This window comes from Macrobrachium rosenbergii, chromosome 16, assembly GCF_040412425.1.
Source record: "Macrobrachium rosenbergii isolate ZJJX-2024 chromosome 16, ASM4041242v1, whole genome shotgun sequence".
Lineage (NCBI taxonomy): Eukaryota > Metazoa > Arthropoda > Malacostraca > Decapoda > Palaemonidae > Macrobrachium > Macrobrachium rosenbergii.
Window position 1 is genome coordinate 50,833,131 of NC_089756.1, and position 23,444 is coordinate 50,856,574.

At 38.0% G+C, this 23,444-nt stretch overlaps 1 protein-coding gene across 12 annotated transcripts in view; it reads left to right on the top strand.

Annotated features, from left to right (window-relative positions):
- Abl (tyrosine-protein kinase Abl) overlaps window positions 1-23,444 on the top strand; it is a 329,539-nt gene that overhangs the window by 163,581 nt on the left and 142,514 nt on the right. For 8 of the 12 annotated variants that reach the window (XM_067119117.1, XM_067119112.1, XM_067119114.1 and 5 more), the window contains one exon: window positions 4,267-4,641. In XM_067119117.1, coding sequence (XP_066975218.1) covers window positions 4,267-4,641 — 375 coding nt within the window. Of the gene's footprint in view, window positions 1,582-4,266; window positions 4,642-23,444 lie in introns of all 12 variants that reach the window. The other 4 variants (XM_067119118.1, XM_067119119.1, XM_067119121.1 and 1 more) reach the window with 1 other exon arrangement.

Here is a 23,444-nt window from a genome sequence, read left to right on the forward strand (position 1 = left end):
CACACACACACACAGACACTGTATCAGGGAGGAGTGAGCGAGTGTGTGTGTGTTTGTGTGTATTATGTGTGTGTGTGCGTTCGAGTGAGGAGTCAGTGTGTCTTACCCCTACAGGAGTGATCGGTTGGACGTCTCACTCTCTCCCTCTCTCTCTCTCTTTCTGTGTCTGCGAAGCCTTCTTCTCTCTGCTTGTTAAAGTGTTGCTCTGTGGAATCGTCTTCGTCGGTACGTTATGGTTAGATTCGGCGAGGAAAAATGGAACCAACATGATTAGGTTTTAGCTCGACCAAATGACAGTGGAAGGAACTTCTGCATCGCATAACTAACGTTAGGGTTGGTGAAGAGGAAATGAGCTCTGGCAGTCGTGTGATTAAAAGTGTCCGTCACGGGGCTCCTCGTCAGTCACGTTCTGTGTTCGGTGTGCTCATCGTCGGGTCGTAGAAAGCGGTGATAAGAGGCCAGATAACCAGGGAGATAAGTCGTTCAGGTTATGAGGTTTACGTGTCATTTAGTGTCTGTGAGGCTGCTATTAAGCGAAGATGGTGGCTGGAATGCTATTGTGGAAAATCGTTCCTAAAGGGGGATTCAGTGGGTGACTTTTCCGAAAATGTTACGTGATAGAAAAGTGCCGTGCAGACCGTAGTTTAGTTCACTCCACCCCAAAAAATTAAAGTTCTTCCTTCAAGAGAGGGTTAAATGCTATGAAACTATTGCCCACAAAAAAAAGTGATAAAAGGCTAAAGGCAGCGAGAAACAGTATCTTCCCACCAGATAGAGGTGCTGGCTTTAGGCTGGGATGCGACGGGATGCACTATTGCCCTTTCTTTCGTACGTGCATGTGAATGTTGTTGCCACTGTGTACAGTGCTTATTTGGCATTAAAGTGTAGCGATGGCAGCTTGAAACGCCAGCTCTTTTGAAAGAGAGTTTTGTGGTAAATTGAATGTTAGCGTCGAGTTCGGGTTGCAGATTGCTCTGGCTTACCCTGTTGTGTTGTGTTGTGTTGAATGTTACCGGGTTATAAGTATGTTGTTATTCTTATTCGTTGAAGTGTTTGATGTACTTAAGTGAAATTAGAAATAATTTCGCATGTTATTTCGTTGAAAACTGTTATTTGCAAGTTTTGTTTAAAAAATAAACGAAGGGAAATTTAACAACGAGCTGCTTTTATTGTAAAACTACAGCAGAAAACACAGTCGTAACAGACTTTGATATCAGTGTGTGAATTCTCTGCCCCAGTGGTCATGTTATTGGAATGCAAAAAAATACTTCACAGCTCTGTTTTCCTAAAAATCATGTAATGCGTAACACGCCGAGCACTTGACGTCGATTGGCCTTGATGAAAAACACGACGATGATGATTATGGAAATCGTCGCCAGCGTCACGGGAATGTAAGCTATGAGGGTAATCACTGGGAGAGTCCATGAGGGCGACAGAATTGTGGTGATGAGTGCCTCGAGGGCATTGCCCAAATTATGGGGGTGGCCTTGCTGCAGTAGGGAGCGTCATTGTCAGTTGTAGCAGTTGGCTCCCTTCGCGGAGAAATGGGGGCCTGCGTTGGCACCCGCAGCAGAAGGGCAGGTGGGTGTTCATGGAAACAGTGCCTTGGGTTCCTGGTAATTTCGGTATTGTGAAAAGGACCTTTCTGGGAATCAAGATGGCGTTTCAGATGTACGTGAATAAAATTAGGGTGTGTCAAGAACTTATTTCGGGTCTCTCTCTCTCTCTCTCTCTCTCTCTCTCTCTCTCTCTCTCTCTCTCTCTCTCTCTCTCTCTTGTCACCTGTTAATTGAGCGTTGGTGACTATGGAATACATGTAATGACAAAACAATCGACCAGTCACTTAATTCTCGATACCTTTATTTTTTACATTGCATACGAACTGTATATGACAGTGAGAAGAAAAGAAACACATTTCTAAGTACCTGTAAAACATACATACAGACACACATATAAATAAGTAGGTTAAAACACATACTTTATTTAATCCCATCCACCACGGCAGATGTCACCTTACTCTAGGTAGCACCCTGTACCAGCCCTTAATGGCTCTGGTCGTGAGAATCGCCTTCGGGAGAATCGTGTCTCGGCAAGAATATGGAAATGAAGTCGAGCAACAAATCAGAGTTACGGTGTCATAGCCGACGGGGTCGCTTAGCGCTCCCGCTGATCTTGAGGGAAATGAGCTTTGATTTGCAAATTGCCGCTGTTTAGCGCAAAAGTTGAGTACTTTACTTGGAATCTCTCTCTCTCTCTCTCTCTCTCTCTCTCTCTCTCTCTCTCTCTCTCTCTCTCTCTGTGTGTGTGTGTGTGTGTGTGAATATGTGACCAGCTTTTTGTTCTATTTCCATTAAGTAGCTTAATCAGTTGCCTCACGCTTATTTGTATAGATAACCAGTCGAGTTTCGCGTCTACCATGTATTTTTATAAGGACGGTAATTCTGTGCATGTAGTTTAACGAGTTTAAAAAAAAGGAAAAGGAAAAATGAGTTTATTCCGTGATGGGGTGGCTTTAGGAATTGGGTAAAAAGGAAAATAACAGGAAAATTCCAAAGAAATCACTTGGGTATCGAGTAACTTTGGGTTAGGATATGAGGAAAAATTGATACTCTCGTGTTGCTGAAAAGACAACATTTTTAGTAAATGTCATTCATGTTTTTAGATATAAATCCAGCCCAAGAAGCATTGGAAATAACTAGGTGAAATATGTCGTAGAAAATTATGCTTGAGTACAGAATACAGGGCATGTAGCCTAAGCATTGTCCCCATTTCATTCTGCTCCGTCTTTGTTCCAGCCTGTACCAACCCTAAGATTTCATTTTCACGTGCACGTACCAAATCTCTCTCTCTCTCTCTCTCTCTCTCTCTCTCTCTCTCTCTCTCTCTCTCTCTCTCTCTCTCTCTCTCTCTCTCTCTCAGGAAGTTGTGTTTCCTGTGTTTATTTAAAATGAAAACATACGGTCTCCCACAGAGGGACCCACTCTTGCGTACAGGAGTTCGCAGATTAAATTGAATTGAAAATGTTTGAATTGATCACTGGACCAATTTGGAGTGACTGATTTGTAAACATAAACTGATGTCATAACAACAATAATGATTATATACTATTAGGACAGATGTGGTACGAAGTTGGCTAGGGTACGAAGCTTTTCCTTACTTTTATCCTCGTGGCTAATGTTTCATAGTAACAGTATATTTTGCAGTAGCTTATATATGCATAACAGACGTTATGCATATATAACTACTGCAAAATATACTGTTTCATAGTAACAGTATATTTCGCAGTAGCTTAAATATGCATAATGCCTGTTATATATTAAAAATACCACACACATAGATATATTTATTATATTATATATATATATATATATATATATATATATATATATATATATATATATATATATATATATATATATATATATATATATATATATATATATATTTTACATGGATTTGCATTCATTCCACGAAAGTCTAAGTTATGTATGCATATTAGGTAGGTAGAGCTGTAGCTAGACTTTACATGTGTACTGTATTTATTTTCACAGGTTTAGGATCGTGCTGCAAGCGTAAAAAAATTTATTCGTACAGTGAGGTCGTTAGGATATCGATTGATGAAGAGGCATTTAGTGCTAATGGCCTTACTGTGTATCGCTAATTTGAAGAGAAATTAGTACCAGTTCGAGGTGACAGTAATCGTTCGGGGACGGTCTTTTAAGTCTTGAGGTCAGAGGCTATTTAAGAAGCAGGAACCCGTACTGGCCCAAGACCAGCCTTATGAATATAACGACAACATTCATGAGATTTATGAATCATAATTTTAATCTTAGTTTTCGTATCAGTAGTGCAGACGAAGGTACTGATAAGTTTGAACTCTAAAAAGTAAGCGGAAGACAGTTTGTTACTTTCTTTTATTATTTTTCTAATTTCATAGACCATATATTATGCTTTCGGGATTTCTTTGAATGCTTATTTATTCTTTTTCGTATTTTATGTTGTGATTTTTTTTCATATTTTATGTTGTGATTTTTTTTCATATTTCATGTGTTTTTTTTTATTTTTTTATTTTTTGTGCTCGTTATTGTTCTGTTGTCAAATCTTAAATCTTATTTTCTTGAATATTTTTTGTAACTATTTTTTAAAGCTTTCATAGCTTAGTTTTAAACAGTTGCTTTATGCTTTATATTTAGTTTAATTATCATTTGTTTGGATGCTCATTATTGTTGTGTTTGTAACGGCGAAATTTTCTTTTGTTTGGTGCAGAGGCCCTTCTTGCTGCACGTCCGTTGCCTGACCTGCCTGACTTGGTTAGTGGGAGCGCGGGTGGCGTTGGGCTGGACGCCATGGGGGGCCCTGGCCCCCCGGACGGCGGGCAGCCCCACATGGGAGGTACCTTCACTGCCATTCAGCCCTCATCAGCTGCCACCCATCCACAAGCAGCCAACCTGCCCGTGGCCACCCCTTCCTCGTCGCCGTCTCCCGCCCAAGTCACCTCGGTCCAAGCGTCGGACGTCGTGGCCACCAAGTGGCACTCGAGGGAGAACCTTCTGGCACCCGAGGAGGAGGGCGACCCGCAGCTCTTCGTCGCCCTCTACGAGTTCCGAGCTCAAGGGGACAATCAGCTCTCCCTCCGGAAGGGTAAGTCCTTCGCACATTTTCACTATATGCTGGTTATTTTTATTTATATATATATATATATATATATATATATATATATATATAATATATATATATATATATATATATATATATATATATATATATATATATATAATTTATATATATACAGTATAAATATATATATATATATATATATATATATATATATATATATATATATATATATATATATATATATATATAAAGGTATGGAAGACGTCTGGGCATTGAACGAGGCATTTTTATAAAAACACTCGTTCCTTCGTTAAATGCCCAGACGTCCTCCACACCTTTGTTCATTACGTAATTGTTCTGCTGTATATATATGTAATATATATATATATATATATATATATATATATATATATATATATATATATATATATATATATATATATATATAAAGCCCATTCCTGTTGTTGGGGGTGTCACCAGAGATGAAGAAAAGACGAGTCATGTCTGTTTAACTTGCTGAAGTTAAGGATGTCCCTTTATGCAAAAAACTACAACTACTACATCACCAGCTTCACAATTATGCACAGAAGGCTTTTCAGTGGTGCATTGAGCGCAGCTAGATATACTGAACCCCTCAAATTTCTCTTGCTAGCATCCTCTCATCTCGTGCACATTGTGGTCTTTCGTTCCAATACAGCTTTATCATCTATCCGCTTAACACTTTAAAATTTTACTTACTCCTTGTCACCATATCGTCCTCCGTTCTCTCCATATGACAGAACCATTTATGTTTATTTCACCTATATCCATTTTTCTTTTTGAGAGGGTGCTCTCAGAATGTTACCCCTCGGTTCTCATCTAGTTACGTGCTTTATGCAAAAAGGGATATAAAGTTTCGTTTGAAGAAAAACGTTATTGATACAATCGTCGTAGGCACCGTATGTATCAAGGATCTGAGATGTAAGATGTATACAGTGATGAAGAAAGCCATTTTCTTTGTAAAAAAGAGAAAAGTCTTCAAACAGTAAAGTTACGCAATGCGAATAAAGTTATATCATTTATGAAATACGGACATGATGATACCACTTTACTGAAACGTCCCAAGTGGTAGGTGGTCCTGTTTAGGACCCAGATCCTTGAGAAAGATTCCCATAGATGTTGCCTGTCCCAGTCTGATTCGTTGTCTCTGATTTCAGGCCTCTGTGCGCCTGGAGTTGCCTATTAACTCTTTTCCCCGAGTAATTGTGCCATTCGGATATGGATCCCTCTCGCTTTTCGTGGCATGGCAAGAAACGAAGTAATTGAATATAAAGTCAGAGGTCGTTTAGCTCTCTCTCTCTCTCTCTCTCTCTCTCTCTCTCTCTCTCTCTCTCTCTCTCTCTCTCTCTCTCTCTCTCTCTCTGATGCCTTGATGTGTGAAAGAGGAAATGGATCATTTTGGCACGTTTTTCTTGCTAAAAAAATGGTCGGTGATGTTTTATTTTGCCCGAAGGTTGTCTAGCTGTGTTGAAGCTTTATTTTAACTTCATGCTGTCTGAAGAAGAATTGTTTAAGTTTGGACGTGTCTATATTCGTATGAAATGCTCTGTATTTCAGAAACGCGTTTTGATATTTATCAAATTTTCAGGCTATGTTGTTTCGTGTGTAAAGTAAAATTAATTTCTCCTGTAATAATGTATGACCTTTCAATAATTCATTATTCACAATGAGATAGCGACAGAGAAACTGAACAAAACATTATTCGCTGCTAAAGTCATCCGTAAATACCAAAAGAAACGAGTAAAGAATGCGCCGAAGTTTCTTCGGCGCAAACGAGTTTTCTGTACACCCACTACAGCTTATAAATAAGGCCACCGAAAATAGATCTGTCTTTCGGTGGTCTCGGTATAATGCTGTATGAGCCGCGGCCCATGAATCTTTAACCACGGCCCGGTGGTAGCATATCCCATGTAGTTGTCAGGAGCACCAGTATGGCTAACTTTAACCTTAAATAAACTAAAAACTACTGAGGCTAGAGGGCTGCAGTGTAGTATGTTTGATGATTGGAGTGTGGACGATCAACATACCAATTTAAGCCCTCTAGCCTCAGTGGTGTTTTAATATCTGAGGGCGGACAGGAAAAGTGCGGACGGACAGACAAAGCCATCGCAGTAGTTTTCTTTTACAGAAAACTAAAAAGGAGAGAATAGCACATAAACTTTCACGACCGCACGAGTATACTGTATGTCTTTTGTACTTGCATACACATACTCACGCACACATCACTTTCAACGGTTTTGGCTTTTCGTGCTTGAAAATGATCTCAGTAATGAGACCACAAGTAAGCCAGAAAACCTTGATGAAATCTAGTTACTGATTGTGGCTAGTTGAAATCTTTAGATAAGTCGTTGGTTGCTTTCAAGATTTTACTGTATTTTTTAGATGACCTATATTCCTCATTGCTTTGCACCAATAAGATAAGAACTGGAGCTCATTTGAAACATTTTAATGCAACCATTTAGTTTTGTCAAGAATACCGTCTTATGACAATTTTTTTTTTTTTAGTTTTCTGTAAAAGAAAACTATTGAGATGGCTCTGCCTGCCCGTCCGCACTTTTTTTGCCTGCCCTCAGATCTTAAAAACTACGAAGGCTAGAGGGCTGCAAATTGGTATGTTGATCATCCACCCTCCAATCATCAAACATACTGCATTGCAGCCCTCTAGCCTCCGTAGTTTTTATTTTATTTAAGGTTAAATTTTGCCATGATCGTGCGTCTGGCAACGCGATAGGACAGGCCACAACCGGCCCGTGGCTGAAAGATTCATTGGCCATGGCTCTTACAGCATTACATGTTGTACAGAAAACTCTTTTGCGCCGAAGAAGCTTCGGCGCATTTTTTACTTTTTTTTTTTTGTTACAAATGCCGTAATCGAGGCTTGTTTCATTGCACTTTTCGAGGAATATTCATGCACTTCCATGCAGAATCAAGCTTGCATTCAAATTCCTCATTATCTGAGGCAGACGTTGTTAAGCAAATTAATCGTGACTACAGTCCGTGTGATACATGACATGCTAACGTTACGTAAGTCTGAAAGGACGTGTAATGGAACAGGGATTACCGTCAGGCGCCATCGATATTGACAACGTGTTGACTTCCGTTATCACTTGTGAACTCGGATGGCACCAGGCTCTGATGTTTGACTAATGATAACGAACATCAACTTGGGGAAAAGTTTACTGATATTTCTCAGTTCCCGTAGGATGGAATAAAGCCAGTCGCTTGTCTGCTTTCTTAGTTGGAAGGTAATATGCGTAACAGGAAGGAAACTAAGAAAACAAAACTGAGGGTAAAATTCCGGGGTAGACCCATGTACTGTAAAGTTTAGTTGGCAATGCACATGAAAGACGAGGAAAATGAAAACGCAGACGACGGAAAGATGGTCGGGCAGACCTAGGCTATTTGCTGCTAAATACCAATCGTCCTTGTAGATGAAAGAGAACAGAAAAATGAACGCAATTTGGAGTAGATGGGCAGACCCACATACTGAATTTCATCACCCTGAACCTTGATATTTGACAGATATTGTTTATTAAAGTGATGCTCTGCCTGTGCTTCTTTTCTCAGTGCGGCATCACTGGCATCGTGTACCAAGATGCATTTCAGTCACATTCTCGTGGATGCTGGTGGTATAGCAGGTGGTGGAATCGTAGTCGCTGGTGGAATTGTGGTCGACTGTGGAATTAGCTTCGGAACGTGGGTGCGTCACCTGATACCTCTGGTGAATGGAGGAAGAGGAGGATTGTTGTTATTGTAGTGGAAAGAAGATTTGTGTTTGTCGTGGAGGCGTTTTTCTTAGGTTTGTGTGTGTGTGTGTTTGTGTGTGTTTTTTTTTCTTTTAGGTCTCTCACTGTGGCGTTTGACCCCTAAAGCCAGTTATGCAATGATGATAAGCCTTTAGCTTCCTTCGGGGATAAAGCCCCCTCTCGTTTTTTCTGTATACACGTTTCCTCGTTTTGTTTGGGGCCTGGCCTGGTTCTCTGCACCTGGAAAAATAAGAGAGTCCTTTGCATAGATGTAGATCTGCATAAAAATAAGAAAAAAAATTGTATAAGAATATTCCTGCGCATTAAAAGCTTTCTCTGCTTTGAAAGAGACCTCTGCATAAAAAAAATTACTTAAAACTTGCAGTTGTTTAACTTTTACTTGGATTTTTTCCGTTGTGGTTTTTTGGGGGATGGCTGCAGCTGGTAAGTGAAATGGAAAATTTCTCACGAAACTTTGTTGATTTTCGAATGGGAAATTTTTCTTAGATGAATCATTAAGAGCTTCTGAGCACATTCAGTAAAATTCTATATTTGTTGGTGTCTTGTTTTTCTTTTTCTGTAAAAGAAAATTATTGAGATGGCTATTTGCCTGTCCGTCCGCACTTTTTCTGTCCGCCCTCAAAGATCTTAAAAACTACTAAGGCTAGAGGGCTGCAAATTGGTATGTTGCTCATCCACCCTCCAATCATGAAACATACCAGATTGCAGCCTTCTAGCCTCAGTAGTTTTTTCTTTATTTTATTTAAGATTAAAGTTAGCCATGATCGTGCGTCTGGCACCGCTATAGGTGCTAACAACACAGGCCACCACCGGGCCCCCGCGGCTAAGAGTTTCATGGGTCGCGGTTAAGGGTTCCATGGGCCGTGGCTGAGAAGTTTCATACAGCATTTTACGCTGTACAGAAAAGTCGATTGCGCCGAAGAAACTTCGGCACATTATTATTTGTTTAATTTTTCGCTCTTAGTAGGGCTTGCTTTTCGATATCAATGTTAAACTAGACATGGGGTAATCTGTTGTTGAAGTACCTTACTTGGAATGAAATTAACCGTCGTTTCGCAATTCTGGTTTGTTGTTTGGTATTACTGTTTTTTTTTTTTTTTTTTTTACAGAAGTTGTAATTTTTTGATATACAGAAGCAGTAAGTTACTCGACAATGATACACTTACTTGTTTTTCATACTTTGTGTTCTTTTAAAATTATTCGTCTCTAAATTTATTGGTAACTACTCTTCAGTCGAGGTTACTTAGCGTGCTTTTATCTTTCTTCTCATTTTGGTCGTCGTAATATGGTAACTAATCGTTTTCATCCAATTTGGTCGTGTCGTCTCTTGAGTTCAAGCCCATTCAAACCCATTTCAAGTGTTACGTAATTGTTATATTAACAATGCCATATCATATTCCTACGGAACTGGGGCAGCTGTGAGTTATTTTATGTAGCCCAAGTGATTTATCCCCTTAATTCTCTCTCTCTCTCTCTCTCTCTCTCTCTCTCTCTCTCTCTCTCTCTCTCTCTCTCTCTCTCTCTCTTTAGAAGCTATTACAATGAGTCAGGCTTCTCTTCTCGAATGTTCTTACCATTTATTTATCAGGGTGGTTTTCTAAATCTTTTCGTTGCAGCTTTTTTTTTATATATAGTTCTCGTCCATTCTCTGATTTTCGTGTTTGTGCATGCTGATCTGTATGTGAGTATTTAGCAAGGTAATTGTCATTTTGCTCGCGTTGTTATATTACAGCTTAATTTTTTTTTCTTTTTAGATAATTCTTTTTATCTTAATTATGGGCAGCCTATTTTCCCCCGGTATCTAGCCAGGCCTGATTGGAACAAATTAGAGGAAAGATAGACAGATGAAGAGTATCGTCCAATCCTGGAAGCCGTCGACCCGTCAGTTGAAGGATAAAGATCATTTGCATTGGGGAATACGAAGGCTGATAGAGAATTCGAAGGTCAGAGTTTGCTGGTGATGTTGTTAGGAGTATATAAAAAAGTCTCATCTGTCGCATAATGCAGTCGTAATGCGTATTACTTCCGGCAACATTTACCTGTAATTTGCAGGTTAAAATCCGACCAGTGTCGGTAACATGGAAGGCGTGGTGCGCTCTTGCTGGTTTCCCATGTAGTAATGAACTTCTGCCTGTTTAAATATTAAATGTTTTCGCTTTTTCAGGAGTACTTGACGCTCCCCTCTCCCGTATTTTTGTCAGAAGCCAGCAGCCGGTTTTCACGTGTTCAAATGCGGAAAATATCCAAACTTTTCCCACATGTTAATTTGCTCCTTTTTTTTTTTTTTTTTTTTTATTCTCCTACGCGCCGTTTTTGTATTATTTCTTTTTTACCCGAATGGCTACGCTCCTAAAGACGCAGGGTTTCTTAATGTGTAAGAACTTCTCGGGGCGTAAGAGGCGTGCAACAAAATGACCGATGTGGAGATTTGCACAGGTCCTGGAGTTCACCTGTGAAATGGGCTCGGCTGTTGTTGGAAGTTTGTTTTTGGTGTGTTGCCAAATGTTATGATTACAAAGAGGCACTTTGCGAAGCATAGGGATGTAATGGACGAATGGTTTATTAATGGCATCAAGTATTTTTGTTTTACTTGTGCTTTTAGATTTTGTTGGGAGTGCATAAAAGGGTAACCTGTGCTTCGGTCACAAGGATTGTAAATTTTGGTTCAGCGGTGTAGTTGTGTATAACGGAAAATATCAGGTTACGCCGAAAATTTCCACACATGCGCGCGCGGGCGTACACTCGCACACGCGCGCATATTATATATATATATATATATATATATATATATATATATATATATATATATATATATATATATATATATATGTGTGTGTGTGTGTGTGTGTGTGTGTGTGTGTGTGTGTGTATGTATGTGTGTGTATTTTATTTCTTAATATTAGTAAATAAGCTTATTTCACTGCGGTGATTGTTTTCCAGTTCTGCACGTTTTTTGGTTAGCGGGATTCATACGTTTGTTGGTTAGCAGGATTAATACATATGTTGGTTAGCAGGATTAGTGCGTTTGTTGGTTAGCAGGATTAATACATATGTTGGTTAGCAGGATTAATGCGTTTATTGATTAGCAGGGTTAATACGTTTATTGGTTAGCAGGATTAATACATATGTTGGTTATCATGATTAATGCATTTGTTGGTCAGTAGGATTAATACGTTTGTTGGTTAACGGGATTAATACATTTGTTGGTTAGCATGAGTAATACTTTTTTGGTTAGCAGGATTAATGTGTTTGTTGGTTAGGAGGATTAATGCTTTTGTAGGTTAGCAGAATTAATACATTTGTTGGTTAGCAGGATTAATACGTTTTTTGGTTAGCAGGATTAATACGTTTGTTAATGCTTTTGTATGCTAGCAGGATTAATACATTTGTTGGTTAGCAGGATTAATGCGTTGTTGGTTAGCATGAATTAATACATTTGTTGGTTAGGAGGATTAACATGTTTGTTGGTTAACGGGATTAATGCATTTGTTGGTTAGCAGGATTAATAGATTTATTGATTAGCAGGATTAATATATTTGTTGGTTAGAATGATTAATACGTTTGTTGGTTGGTAGGATTACTGTGTTTGTTGGTTAGTGTGATTAATGCATTTGTTGGTTGGCAGGATTAATGCGTTTGTTGGTTAGCAGGTTAATGAATATGTTGGTTAGCATGATTAATGCGTTTGTTGGTTAGCAGGATTAATACATTTGTTGGTTAGCTGGATTAATGCGTTTGTTGGTTAGCAGGATTAATACGTATGTTGGTTAGCAGGGTTAGTATGTTTGTGGTTAGCAGGATTAATGCGTTTGTTGGTTAGCAGGAGTAATGCGTTTGTTGTATAGCAGAATTAATATGTTTGTTGGTTAGAAGGATTAATGCATTTGTTGGTTAGGGAGATTAATGCATTTGTTGGTTAGCGGGATTTATGCATTTGTTGGTTAGCAGGATTAATACGTTTGTTGGTTTGCAGAATTAATGCGTTTGTTGGTTAACAGGATTAATACGTATGTTGGTTAGCGGGATTAATGCGTTTGTTGGTTAGCAGGATAGGCCAGAAAAATTTGTGGATTATTACGAAAATTTCACTTAAATTTGGATCATTTGATTGTCTAAGGTTATTACATTGAGGAAGAGATTCTGGCAAGTAGCCGTGGCGGAAATTTATGGCCTTCATACGTTCCTCACGTAGAAGTGTTCACTTTTATCGTTTCACCTTTGCGTAAGCACAAATACGAGTTTTCTGTTTTTTTCGGTCAATTATCGTTAGGAAAACAGGAGTCAGATTTAGTAAGCTGTTGTGACATAGCGCAGAGTTGGTAGCGTTGTTTATAGAATTACCCCTGACAGCCATTTGTTGTACAGTTGTACGCATTTGAAAAAACAGAAGCACAAGCTCTCTCTCTCTCTCTCTCTCTCTCTCTCTCTCTCTCTCTCTCTCTCGTTCTGCCATGACCTTTTGAATCCTATCCTTTCATGCCCTCTGTAGGTTGAAGTTTCTAACATCCATTTTGTAAGCTCTCTATCATTACTTCGTATTCTGAAATATCAGGGGGGCGATATCATTTCCCTGTGTAAGTTATTGTGTGTATGGATACTACAAAAAGTTGTCTTGATTTACTGGTGTAATAAATTATGCAAGACTGAACCGCTTGTAATGCTTTGAAAAAGAAAACAATGTCTGTGTAGTAAATCGCAATATGTATTAATCTATTGGATTTTATTCTGTGTAGCAAAGGTAGTTTACTAGTAATGACACGCTCAGGGGTAACCGGTCTCATCACTGATTCCTATATAGATATACAGAAGTAATGTATTTAATACCGAGCTTCCGTTTGGTACTTAATGTCCCTAGGGTCGGACTTTACGTCTCGGCTATATATTATATATATAAATAAATGAATATATATATATATATATATATATATATATATATATATATAATATATATATATATATATATATATATATATATATATATATATATATATATATATATATATATATATATATATATATATATATATATATATATATATATATATATATATATATAATATATAGCTCGGACTAAAGTACATGTTTTCTGACTAAAGTACATATTTTCTACTTATCTATTAAGGGGTCTGTTTTGGTAAGATCTATAACCATCTTTTTCTTGATAGGTGTGCCTATCAATTATTTATCAGACCCACTTTCTTTTATATCTGGGTCAGATGTGACCACCAGACTGCCCTTTTTATATTTGTATTCTCATACCCTTACACACACACGTATATCATGCTGCACTGATTTTGTTACAGTTATAGTTAGGAATTTAGGAACACTGCAAAGTGATACGGCTGGCTGTGCTGGTAAATGATTCGGTTGGCTGCACTGATAAGTAATACTCCAGTAACTATGCTTTCCTAATTACTGGGATCAAGAATGCCTGAGCTTCGTTCGTTAATTGGCTGCTCATTCCCGCCAGTATGTTCAAAAGTGAATATATATACGTAAATATGTGAGAATACCCAGGCAGTGCAATACAAGGGAGAATGGATATCCTGACTTACAGTAAGAATTACCTTTTTTCGTAATAATTTAAACCGAAGCAGACCATTGCTACACGTCTGTTTATACTATCTTTTAAAATTGCTGTAATTTGTTTTTTTATCGTAGCTGTTGGCCTTCAGTTCATCTCCATGTGGTCTCCATCATCCTTATTATCGCTGATAGTGAGGGTTAAAGTCGACGGTGATTTTTATGGTAAAAATAGAAACGGTGATTTATTACTCACTGGTGATAAATGTAGTGACGACGTCTGAGTCAGCTTGGCTATTCTTGAAGTAAATCTTGTGAAGTAATGAAGCTTCATTTCAAGAGATTTCGGTGAAATTTGTACCTGATAGTTAGTCGAATTTGATCAAGGGTGAAAGGGATATGGGCTAGCAACCTGTACCATATATCTCAGAGGTCTGGAAGGTTCACCCCGTCTGGAGAAATCATAATCTGGCGTCAGAAGTGTTCGCAGTTCATCGACGAACCATTTCACGTACATCTGCAGCCTGTCTTATATATACATGTTTGTGTCGTTACTTTTATCTAGTTGTTTTTCTGGGCCTTGTCTTTAGCGTTCCCTGACCCATTAAGATTACTGTCCGTCGTTCTGTCTGGTTCACATTACGTTAAGATGCGTGGACGGTCGTCTTGCAGAGGGTGTGTTTACAGTGTGTCTCGTGCAGGGGTTATGTCTCTTGTAGAAGTTGCATTTACATTGTTCCTCTTTTAGAGGTTGTATCTAGAATGTGTCTGTTTAAGAGGTCTGGTAAGGAGATTTTATTTCTTTGATTCGAAAATCGTGTTTGTTCTCGTTTAACTCAACCCTTGGGTATAGGGTTACGAGAACATTATAGTATTTCGGCATGTGAGGATTTGATATGGATATCAGTTGGTAAGATTCTCTCTCTCTCTCTCTCTTCTCTCTCTCTCTCTCTCTCTCTCTCTCTCTCTCTCTCTCTCTCTGTCTGATCGATCGATCGAAGTTATGCACATTTTCACTAGTTCTCAGAAGTGGGAAAAAAATACTCTCTCTCTCTCTCTCTCTCTCTCTCTCTCTCTCTCTCTCTCTTCTGTTTCGGGTCTACATTATTTAAGTTCCCAGGATAAGAAAAAAAATAAAACTCTCTCTCTCTCTCTCTCTCTCTCTCTCTCTCTCTCTGTCGATCGATCGATCAAGTTTACATTACTAGTTAAGTAAAAAATACTCTCTCTCTCTCTCTCTCTCTCTCTCTCTCTCTCTCTCTCTCTCTCTCTCTCTCTCTCTCTGTGTTTTCCGGGTCTACATTATTTAAGTTCCCAGGATAAGAAAATAAAACTCTCTCTCTCTCTCTCTCTCTCTCTCTCTCTCTCTCTCTCTCTCTCTCTCTCTCTCTCTCTCTCTCAAACTTGAACTTATAATTCATGCCATTGACAGACGCTGGCGAAGACTTATGTTACCGAAAGTTATTCAATGCACAATAACAAAGTCTTTGAATCAGCGGCTATTTAATCACTCAGGTTGAATCTGTAACTTTGCCTGAAGCAAGATCTCGCCTCCAACAGTCGTTCGAGCTATTTTTGAAGTCGGGGATGTTGCTGTTTATCGCTGATTAATCTTTGGGGTGAAAAAGGCGTTTAATTTCGACAAACCGCAGCTGGGTCTCTTGGGAAGGAGAGGCTATTGATGTCATAAGGTTCGTTTGTTTGTTTTTCTCCTTTTAAAAGTTTTGTTTATTCCTTCGTATTCATTACACACATATACGCACGCACACACACACATATATGTATGTATGCATGTATTTATATATTGATAAATATATATGTGTGTATGTGTATAAATGTATGTATGTATGTATGTATGCGTATGTGCATGTGCGCATGTTAATTGTTTGTGTTTTGAGTGGAGGAAAGAAAACCATATAAACATGTGCATTAGTCCGGAATAACAAGAGTAACGAAGCCAGAGAGAGAGAGAGAGAGAGAGAGAGAGAGAGAGAGAGAGAGAGAGAGAGAGAGAGAGAGTTAGGTCTGTGACTCAACTTAAGTCCCTCTTAGACACGTTTCTGCCCATCGTCTGCTTCTCCTCAGGATCTTGAGACGTTCCCCCCACCCCCCCCTCTCTCTCCCTCCCCTCCCCCCCAAACCTCTTGTTTATATGAAATTAGGCCTCTCGGTCTCTACAGATGTCGCTGTTTAGCCACTTACGCTCACAATGTATTCAACTTGGGCTCCGAAGTTTGGAAATGAGGGACAGATGATGCTCCCTCGGAGGGGAAAAGTGTATGACAATGGATCTTTTCCAACTCTCTCTCTCTCTCTCTCTCTCTCTCTCTCTCTCTCTCTCTCTCTCTCTCTCTCTCTCTCTCTCTCTCTCAAGAAGGGATTTCCACTATTTTTAAAGTTGGGAAGAAGAGACTTTGAAGAATAATAGAAAGCGGTTCCCAATTACAAGAAAAATTTAATTTTAATTTTTAAATGCAATTTCCAATTTTCGTTATATTGCTATCAGATATTTTAATTTTTTTACCTGCGTAGTAACGAAATTTATATAATCTTTTCAGTCTTTCATAGTGGCTGCTGGAGTTACAGAAGCCCTTGGTGGCACAGGGCGAGCCAGTCTAGTCCAGCAACAATAATAGGCATTATCTCGATCTTGCGTGTATGTGCTAATACGTCATCACGTGTAGAACCGAGGTTGGAAGTGGACTTTGTTAAGTCCCTTTATAGTGAACAGCGTTTATTTTCCATATATTATTCCTCCAGATTAAATGTGTTTTTCGTATTTCGTTTCAAGAAGAAGAAGAAGAAGAAGAAGAAGGTATAAGGTATAGGAGGACATACACAGGTTTTTTCCAGCCCCTTGCACTAGACAATTCGTTTTCTGCTTACAATTCGTTTCCTTATTCGCATTTCCGTTTTCTTCCGTAGGGGGGACGCGTCCGATTTCATTAAGCATGCTCCTACTACAGCCTCTTAATAAAGGCAGGTCACGCAACGCAACGAGAGCATTAAGGCCTCTCGATAAACAGTTCCAATTTGTTCTTACGGAATCTTGGGATTATGGGCTTCCCCACGAAACCTTACCTCCGATTTACATCGCATCATATCACGAAATATGACATTGGAGACTTAAGCTTATATATTTATATATATATATATATATATATATATATATATATATATATATATATATATATATATATATATATATATATATATATATATGACTATTTATCATCACCGTGATTCATATACAATCGAAAGCTAAAACGTCTTTAATATCCAATTCACTCTACCTCGGAAATAATATATTTTATATATGTTACCGAAGGAATTTTTATTGATAATAAGTCCACCGTCCCGTGGGATCGAACCAGCGACGGACGAGAATCAGGACTACAGTGACGCACTAACGAAATCGGCCACAAAAGAGGTATAAGTGAATAACATCTCCCATCAACTCACCCGTCGAACTCAGGTGTTTTGCGTTTGGAGACGATATCCACCCACCTCTGCCATGTTGACCGTGTAGTGCGTTTGTCGCACGTAGCCATATTATGACTATTTATCACATTACAATCGAAAGCTACAAACGTCCTTTAATATCAATTCACTCTACCTCGAAATAATATATTTTCATATATGTTACCGAAGGGAATTTTAGTTGATAATAAGTCCACCGTTGGGATCGAAACCAGCGACGGACTTCAGGACTACAGTGACGCACTAACGAAATCGGCCACACAGATCACCCGTCGTGGTTTTTTTGGAGAAATGTTGACCGATGAGGTAACCAATATGACTATTTATCACATGTGATTTTACAATCAGAAAGCTACAAACGTCCTTTAATATCCAATTCATCTCACCTGGAAATAATATAATATATTTTACCGAAGGGGAATTTTAGTTGATAATAAGTCCACCGTCCCGTTCGACCAGCGACGGACGAGGAATCAGGACTACAGTGACGCAACTAAATCTATTTCAGGTAAATAATTGTGATGATATATATATATATATATATATATATATATTTATATATATATATATATATATATATATATATATATATATATATATTATATATATATATATATATATATGCATGTATGTATATAATGACACTTTGTAGTTATAACTTTTTTCTTAGTAACGTTTAGAAAGTGGACTTTGAGCTAAGTCATTACCTATTCATTTTTAAATTAACATTTCGGACAAGGACTTCACAGATGCCCTCACTCACAGATTGTGGCTTTCGAAAAGGATGAGGGTGAATCATAATTCGTAGGTGTATGCATTTTTTTTTTTAAGGAATGAACAGGTAATTGCTGTATTTGCCGAATCTGTGGAAAATTGAAAGTGTATACATTATCTAGACACATTTTCTCCTTTAGTTTCAGCGTGGGAAAGTTGGTCACATGTTTGTGCATTGTATAACTCACGCCAACGCAACTTGAACGTTGGTTATAAATTTATTCGTATAAATACATTGAATTTACAGGTCACCTTTTACCTGGTTAGGTCGGCAACGTGACCTGGTTCTGATACTCTGGATGCAAGTTCGGATACTGTTACGGACATCAGAATTACTTCATATACTTGCATTTGAATCTAAGGCTGTGTAGTGACGAGCGTATCTAAAAAGCGTGAAGAATTCAAGAACATACCCTTGTTAGACTTTTGCCTCTGGGTTGGTCTGCCCGTCTGCTGGAGATAAGAAAAAAAAATGACTTTTGGATTCTACTAAATTTATGGTGATGGATGTTCCTTAGGCCGAAAAAACTTTTATTTGTTTTTGTATGTAGATCCGAATTGGGTACCGTGGTTGTATTTGTGTCTCAGCCCACGAGGTACCTGACTAAGTTTGTCCTAGATTTTTGTTGAGAGAACGCTCCGAGGCGAAAGATAATTTATTCAGGTTTTGATGATTTATCCTGACCTGGTTTCAAAATCATTATTTATTTATTTATTTATTTATTTATTTTTATTTATTTATTTGTGTATTTATTTATTTAATTTATTTTTGTTGACGAGCACATGCGTATTCTGGGTGTTTTTCTTGTTATATATTAGTGCAGTCTATTTTGAAGTTGACATATTGATATAATTCGAGCTTAATGTTTCCATTGGCCAAATGTCATGTTATCATGAAACGGGAGTGCAATAGTATTTAATTAATCCCCAGTGTAACAGATGTTTTGATTGATGCAAAATAAAATAAAGAGGAGTTTTATTTATGCTGCGTTTCTTTATGATCCATCCTTTTGAAAGGGAAAATCGATGTTTATAATAGATTTTTTCTTTTTTGCTTTTTTTATTTTAAAGCTCGAGGACGAAAAGTCCCGTTTCGTGCGAAAAGAATCCGTCATTCGGCGTATTGATAGAAATGTATTGATTAGTTGTTTTTGTTGTTGTTGATGAGATGAAAGAGGAACTGGGGAGAAAAAGATGAGATTTATTAGCTCTGTGCTTTAGGTTGTTTGTTGGGGCTAATGATCGCTATTACCTTGTTAATGGCGATTCGTTTTGTGTCAGCGTTATATCTCGTCAGTTTCTTTGTCTGCAAATCTTTGTTTTACGCAGTCCTACGTCTTTTATTCCCGTAATGGGTTGGTGGCATCAGTGCACCTCACGCGGTGCACTGTAGGCATTACTTACGGTTCTTTGCAGCGTCCTTTCGGCCCCTAGCTGCAGTCCCTTTCATGCTTTTTACTGTACCTCCATTCACATTGTTTCTTCCATCTTACTTTCCACCCTCTTCTAACAATTGTTTCATAGTGTAACTGGCAGATTTTCTTCCTGTTACACCTTTGTTACCTCTTACTCTCAATTTTCTCCTTTCAGTGCTGAATTCTATATTCTATATAATCTCTACGTCTGTTATCTTGTTTTTCATTTGTTTGTTTTTTCTTTGCAATTTGATTTTTCCCGGATCTAAATTTGTCTCTTGGTTTTTTCCGTGATTTTCCGTTTAGCGAATCTTGTCTTCCGTCACAATCTTGTCCAGTGTCGCAGGATCGTTCCTTTCTCGGGAATTTCCGTCTTTTGATTCCTGTCCACCGTCACGAGACGTCACGGTTGGTTTCTGGAGCTTAATACAGTTAGAAAAAATGCCTTCAAGTATTTTGAAGTTTTTGCATTGGAATGGAAACATACTGTGCATTAGAACCGTAAAGGGGCTGGGTCAATTCGGGGGGTCTTTATGTCTTCATATTGTATAAAACAGTTGTGTGTTAGTGAATATATACTTGTATATATATATGTATGTATATATGTATATAATATATATATATATATATATATATATATATATATATATATATATATATATATATATATAATATATATATATATATATATATATATATATATATATATATATATATATATATATATATATATATATATATATCTACAGTCACTTCCACACAACTTGCTTTATATATATAATATTTATATGTATATATGTGCGCCCACCCGGTCTTAATGGTAACGGCATATTGGACATATACTCGCAACGAACTATTGGTTGGAAGCTTGGTGGTTATTGTCTACTACGCTCTGATTTGAGTGGTAATGTATGGTAATTTGCAATGCCTCAGTGGTTGCCCACTCTTGCATGTTCGGTGGTTTATGAACCTGCACACTATGATGGGAGTTCCAGCCATCCTTCGACTGTCAAATATTTTTTAAAGTGTTATTCACCGATACATTCCTGTCCAGTTGAATGTAATGGAGAGAGATTACAACGTTTTTTTTCTCTCTGTTAAGAAAATAAAAGTAATACAAAACGCCTTTGTCATAGATTTTGCTAGTCGTACATTGCTCATGTCTCGGTATCTTCAGATCCTTATTGTGACTATAGTGGAGTCGTATTGTTAATATCATTATGCCGTCAAAAAAGGCAGGGGTGTTGCGTATAGCTGTCTGAAGCACGGACCAAGATTGCTTGATTTTGTGTACGGATCACTTACAAGAGGCAAGACCTGGGTTGGACGAGGGTATTTCTAAACGTGGTTTATTAACTGGAGAAGGTACCCATATGCTTAGGGTATTATTATTATTATTATTATTATTATTATTATTATTATTATTATTAATCAAACAGAATGCCCATATGTGGGAGAAAAGAAATAGCAGAGCACGAAGGAATAAAGCCAGATAATGTTAAACTTTGGCCCAAAGTTGAGGCGGCAAGAGCACAGGGCAGATTTAGCATCGAAAACTCGTGTCATGTGTGAAGTATTCAACTATTTGCCCATCTCGTGATTATCTCCCCCTATCTTTCCATTTCTTTAAAGGCCGATGGGGGTTCATAAAAATATTTTATAAATATAAACCTCCGGCATTTAGAGAAGGTGAAAGGCATGTGAAAATAACTGAATAAAATCGAAATGTAATTCTAGGACATAAATGGCCTAGCAGTAAATTAAGAGATGAAGAAAACAAAATGCAAGCGTGGGAGTTTCCTTCTTCGTTTTCAGCCTTCAATAAACGTATAAATTTGAATACAGATTAATGATGTATACCTGAATAAGAATTATTTGAAAACAAGGAAAAGCAGTGAAATCTTTTCATATTAGAAGCTCACATGACTGGTCATACCTAAATATTCATTATAAATCTGCTCGTAATTATAGTTTGAATTAGTATTTGGATGACTTTTCCTTAGGATTTTTTTATCTTCGCAGAAAAACGTTTTCTTTACAAGTTACAAAAAGATTGTTTTTCATTGACTAGTTTGCACAAAGATACATGTAGATTTTGAGGGCAACTAAATGGCTGCAAATATAATATACACTTGAGTCACAGAACTCTCTCTCTCTCTCTCTCTCTCTCTCTCTCTCTCTCTCTCTCTCTCTCTCTCTCTCTCTCTCTCTCTCTCTCTCTCCATTTTTCTCAGTCTCTGAACTTTTCTTCGAGAAGCAGCCTCTTCTCATACGAGAGTTAGTCATCCCCTATCCCCCTTTTCATAAAGTAGTATGTATAATACTTTACCATAGAAATAGAAAAGGTGGTCAGTGGAAGGCTACATGAAGGTTGGACCTTACGATTTCGTCCTTCCACTCATCTTGTTGGAGAGCACAGTTAGGTGAAGTGCTCCGTTAGAGACCTGTGCCATTGTAGGACAAGATGGTAAACATTCACTCAGCCTTCACTTTTTCAAACTCACTTTTTCACCCAGCCTTCATTTTCTCAAAGTCACTTTTTCACCAGCTTTCGCATTTTCAAACTCACCCAGCCTTCATTCTCCCAAACTCAGTTTTACCCAGCCTTTACTTTTTCAAACTAATTTTTTCACCCAGCCTTCACATTTTCAAACTAACTTTCACCCAGCCTTCACATTTTCAAACTAACTTTTCACCCAGCCTTCACTTTTTCACCCATCCTTCACTTTTTCAAACTCAGTGTTTTACCCAGCCTTCACTTTTTCAAACTCACTAAGCCGCAAATCTCTTAATGTGAAGTTCATTGTAGGCTACCTCGGGAGTAACGGTTATCCAGAGGAAATTATGTTTAAAGCAAGTCTGCTACAACCAGGATTCGAACCTGTCCTTTTGGTTTGACACAGTTGGATTTATCATATATAACTCCCTTTGGGTGTGAGTAATTCCCAAAGTATTGTGATTTTGATATTAAGGGGGTATTTGTGGCTTACTATTTGTGAGTATAAAAGTCACGCATGTATAAGGGACAACTCGAATAATGGTCAAGTGTTGTTATAAACTGAGCAGACGTCTGTCATGCTGGAAGTGGGTTGATACTGATTCTGCTCTTAGAACAGAACCTGAATTCGACAGGAAGGTGTACAGCAAAGTCGAAATAAACTTATATCTCTCTTGATAGCCGAGTGGAAAAGTCTGTATAAAAGTAAAAGGTATAAGTTCGCATTCTGGCCGGGCCAAATGTAGTGTACATATATATTATTATCTTTGGGTTTAAGTTATTCCCAAGGTTTAGTGAATTCGGTACTAGCTTTGCATTTGCAGAAATATACGAGGGTAAGTCAAAAAGTTCCAGGAAAAATTGTTGAATGATGTATTTACACAGGAATGAAACAACCCAAATACTTGGTAAACAATTATCTGTGATGTAGTGATCATATAGACTTGTTACCTCAGTCATCCTCTTGCTACCGTGGTGTTAACATCTGCTCCAGAAAAGTAACTTGAACCCATGGAAAATAAAAATTTTGAGATGAGAGCTAACATCAAGTTCTGACCAAGCTTGATTGGAAAACCAGGAAAAATTATTGAAGCTTTGCAACAAGTTTATGGAGATTCTTCTCCATCTAAATCAGTTGTTTATGATTGGATAAAGCGATTTAAGGATGGTCGGGAGGACCTCAAAGACAACCCAAGAGAGGGAAGACCATCGACTGCAAAAATGAAAGAATTGTGGCTTTGGTGCAGAATCTAGTGGATGAAGATCGTCGGATTACTATCGATATGATAGCTAATGAAACTGGGATCTCCCATGGTTCCGCATTTTCAATTT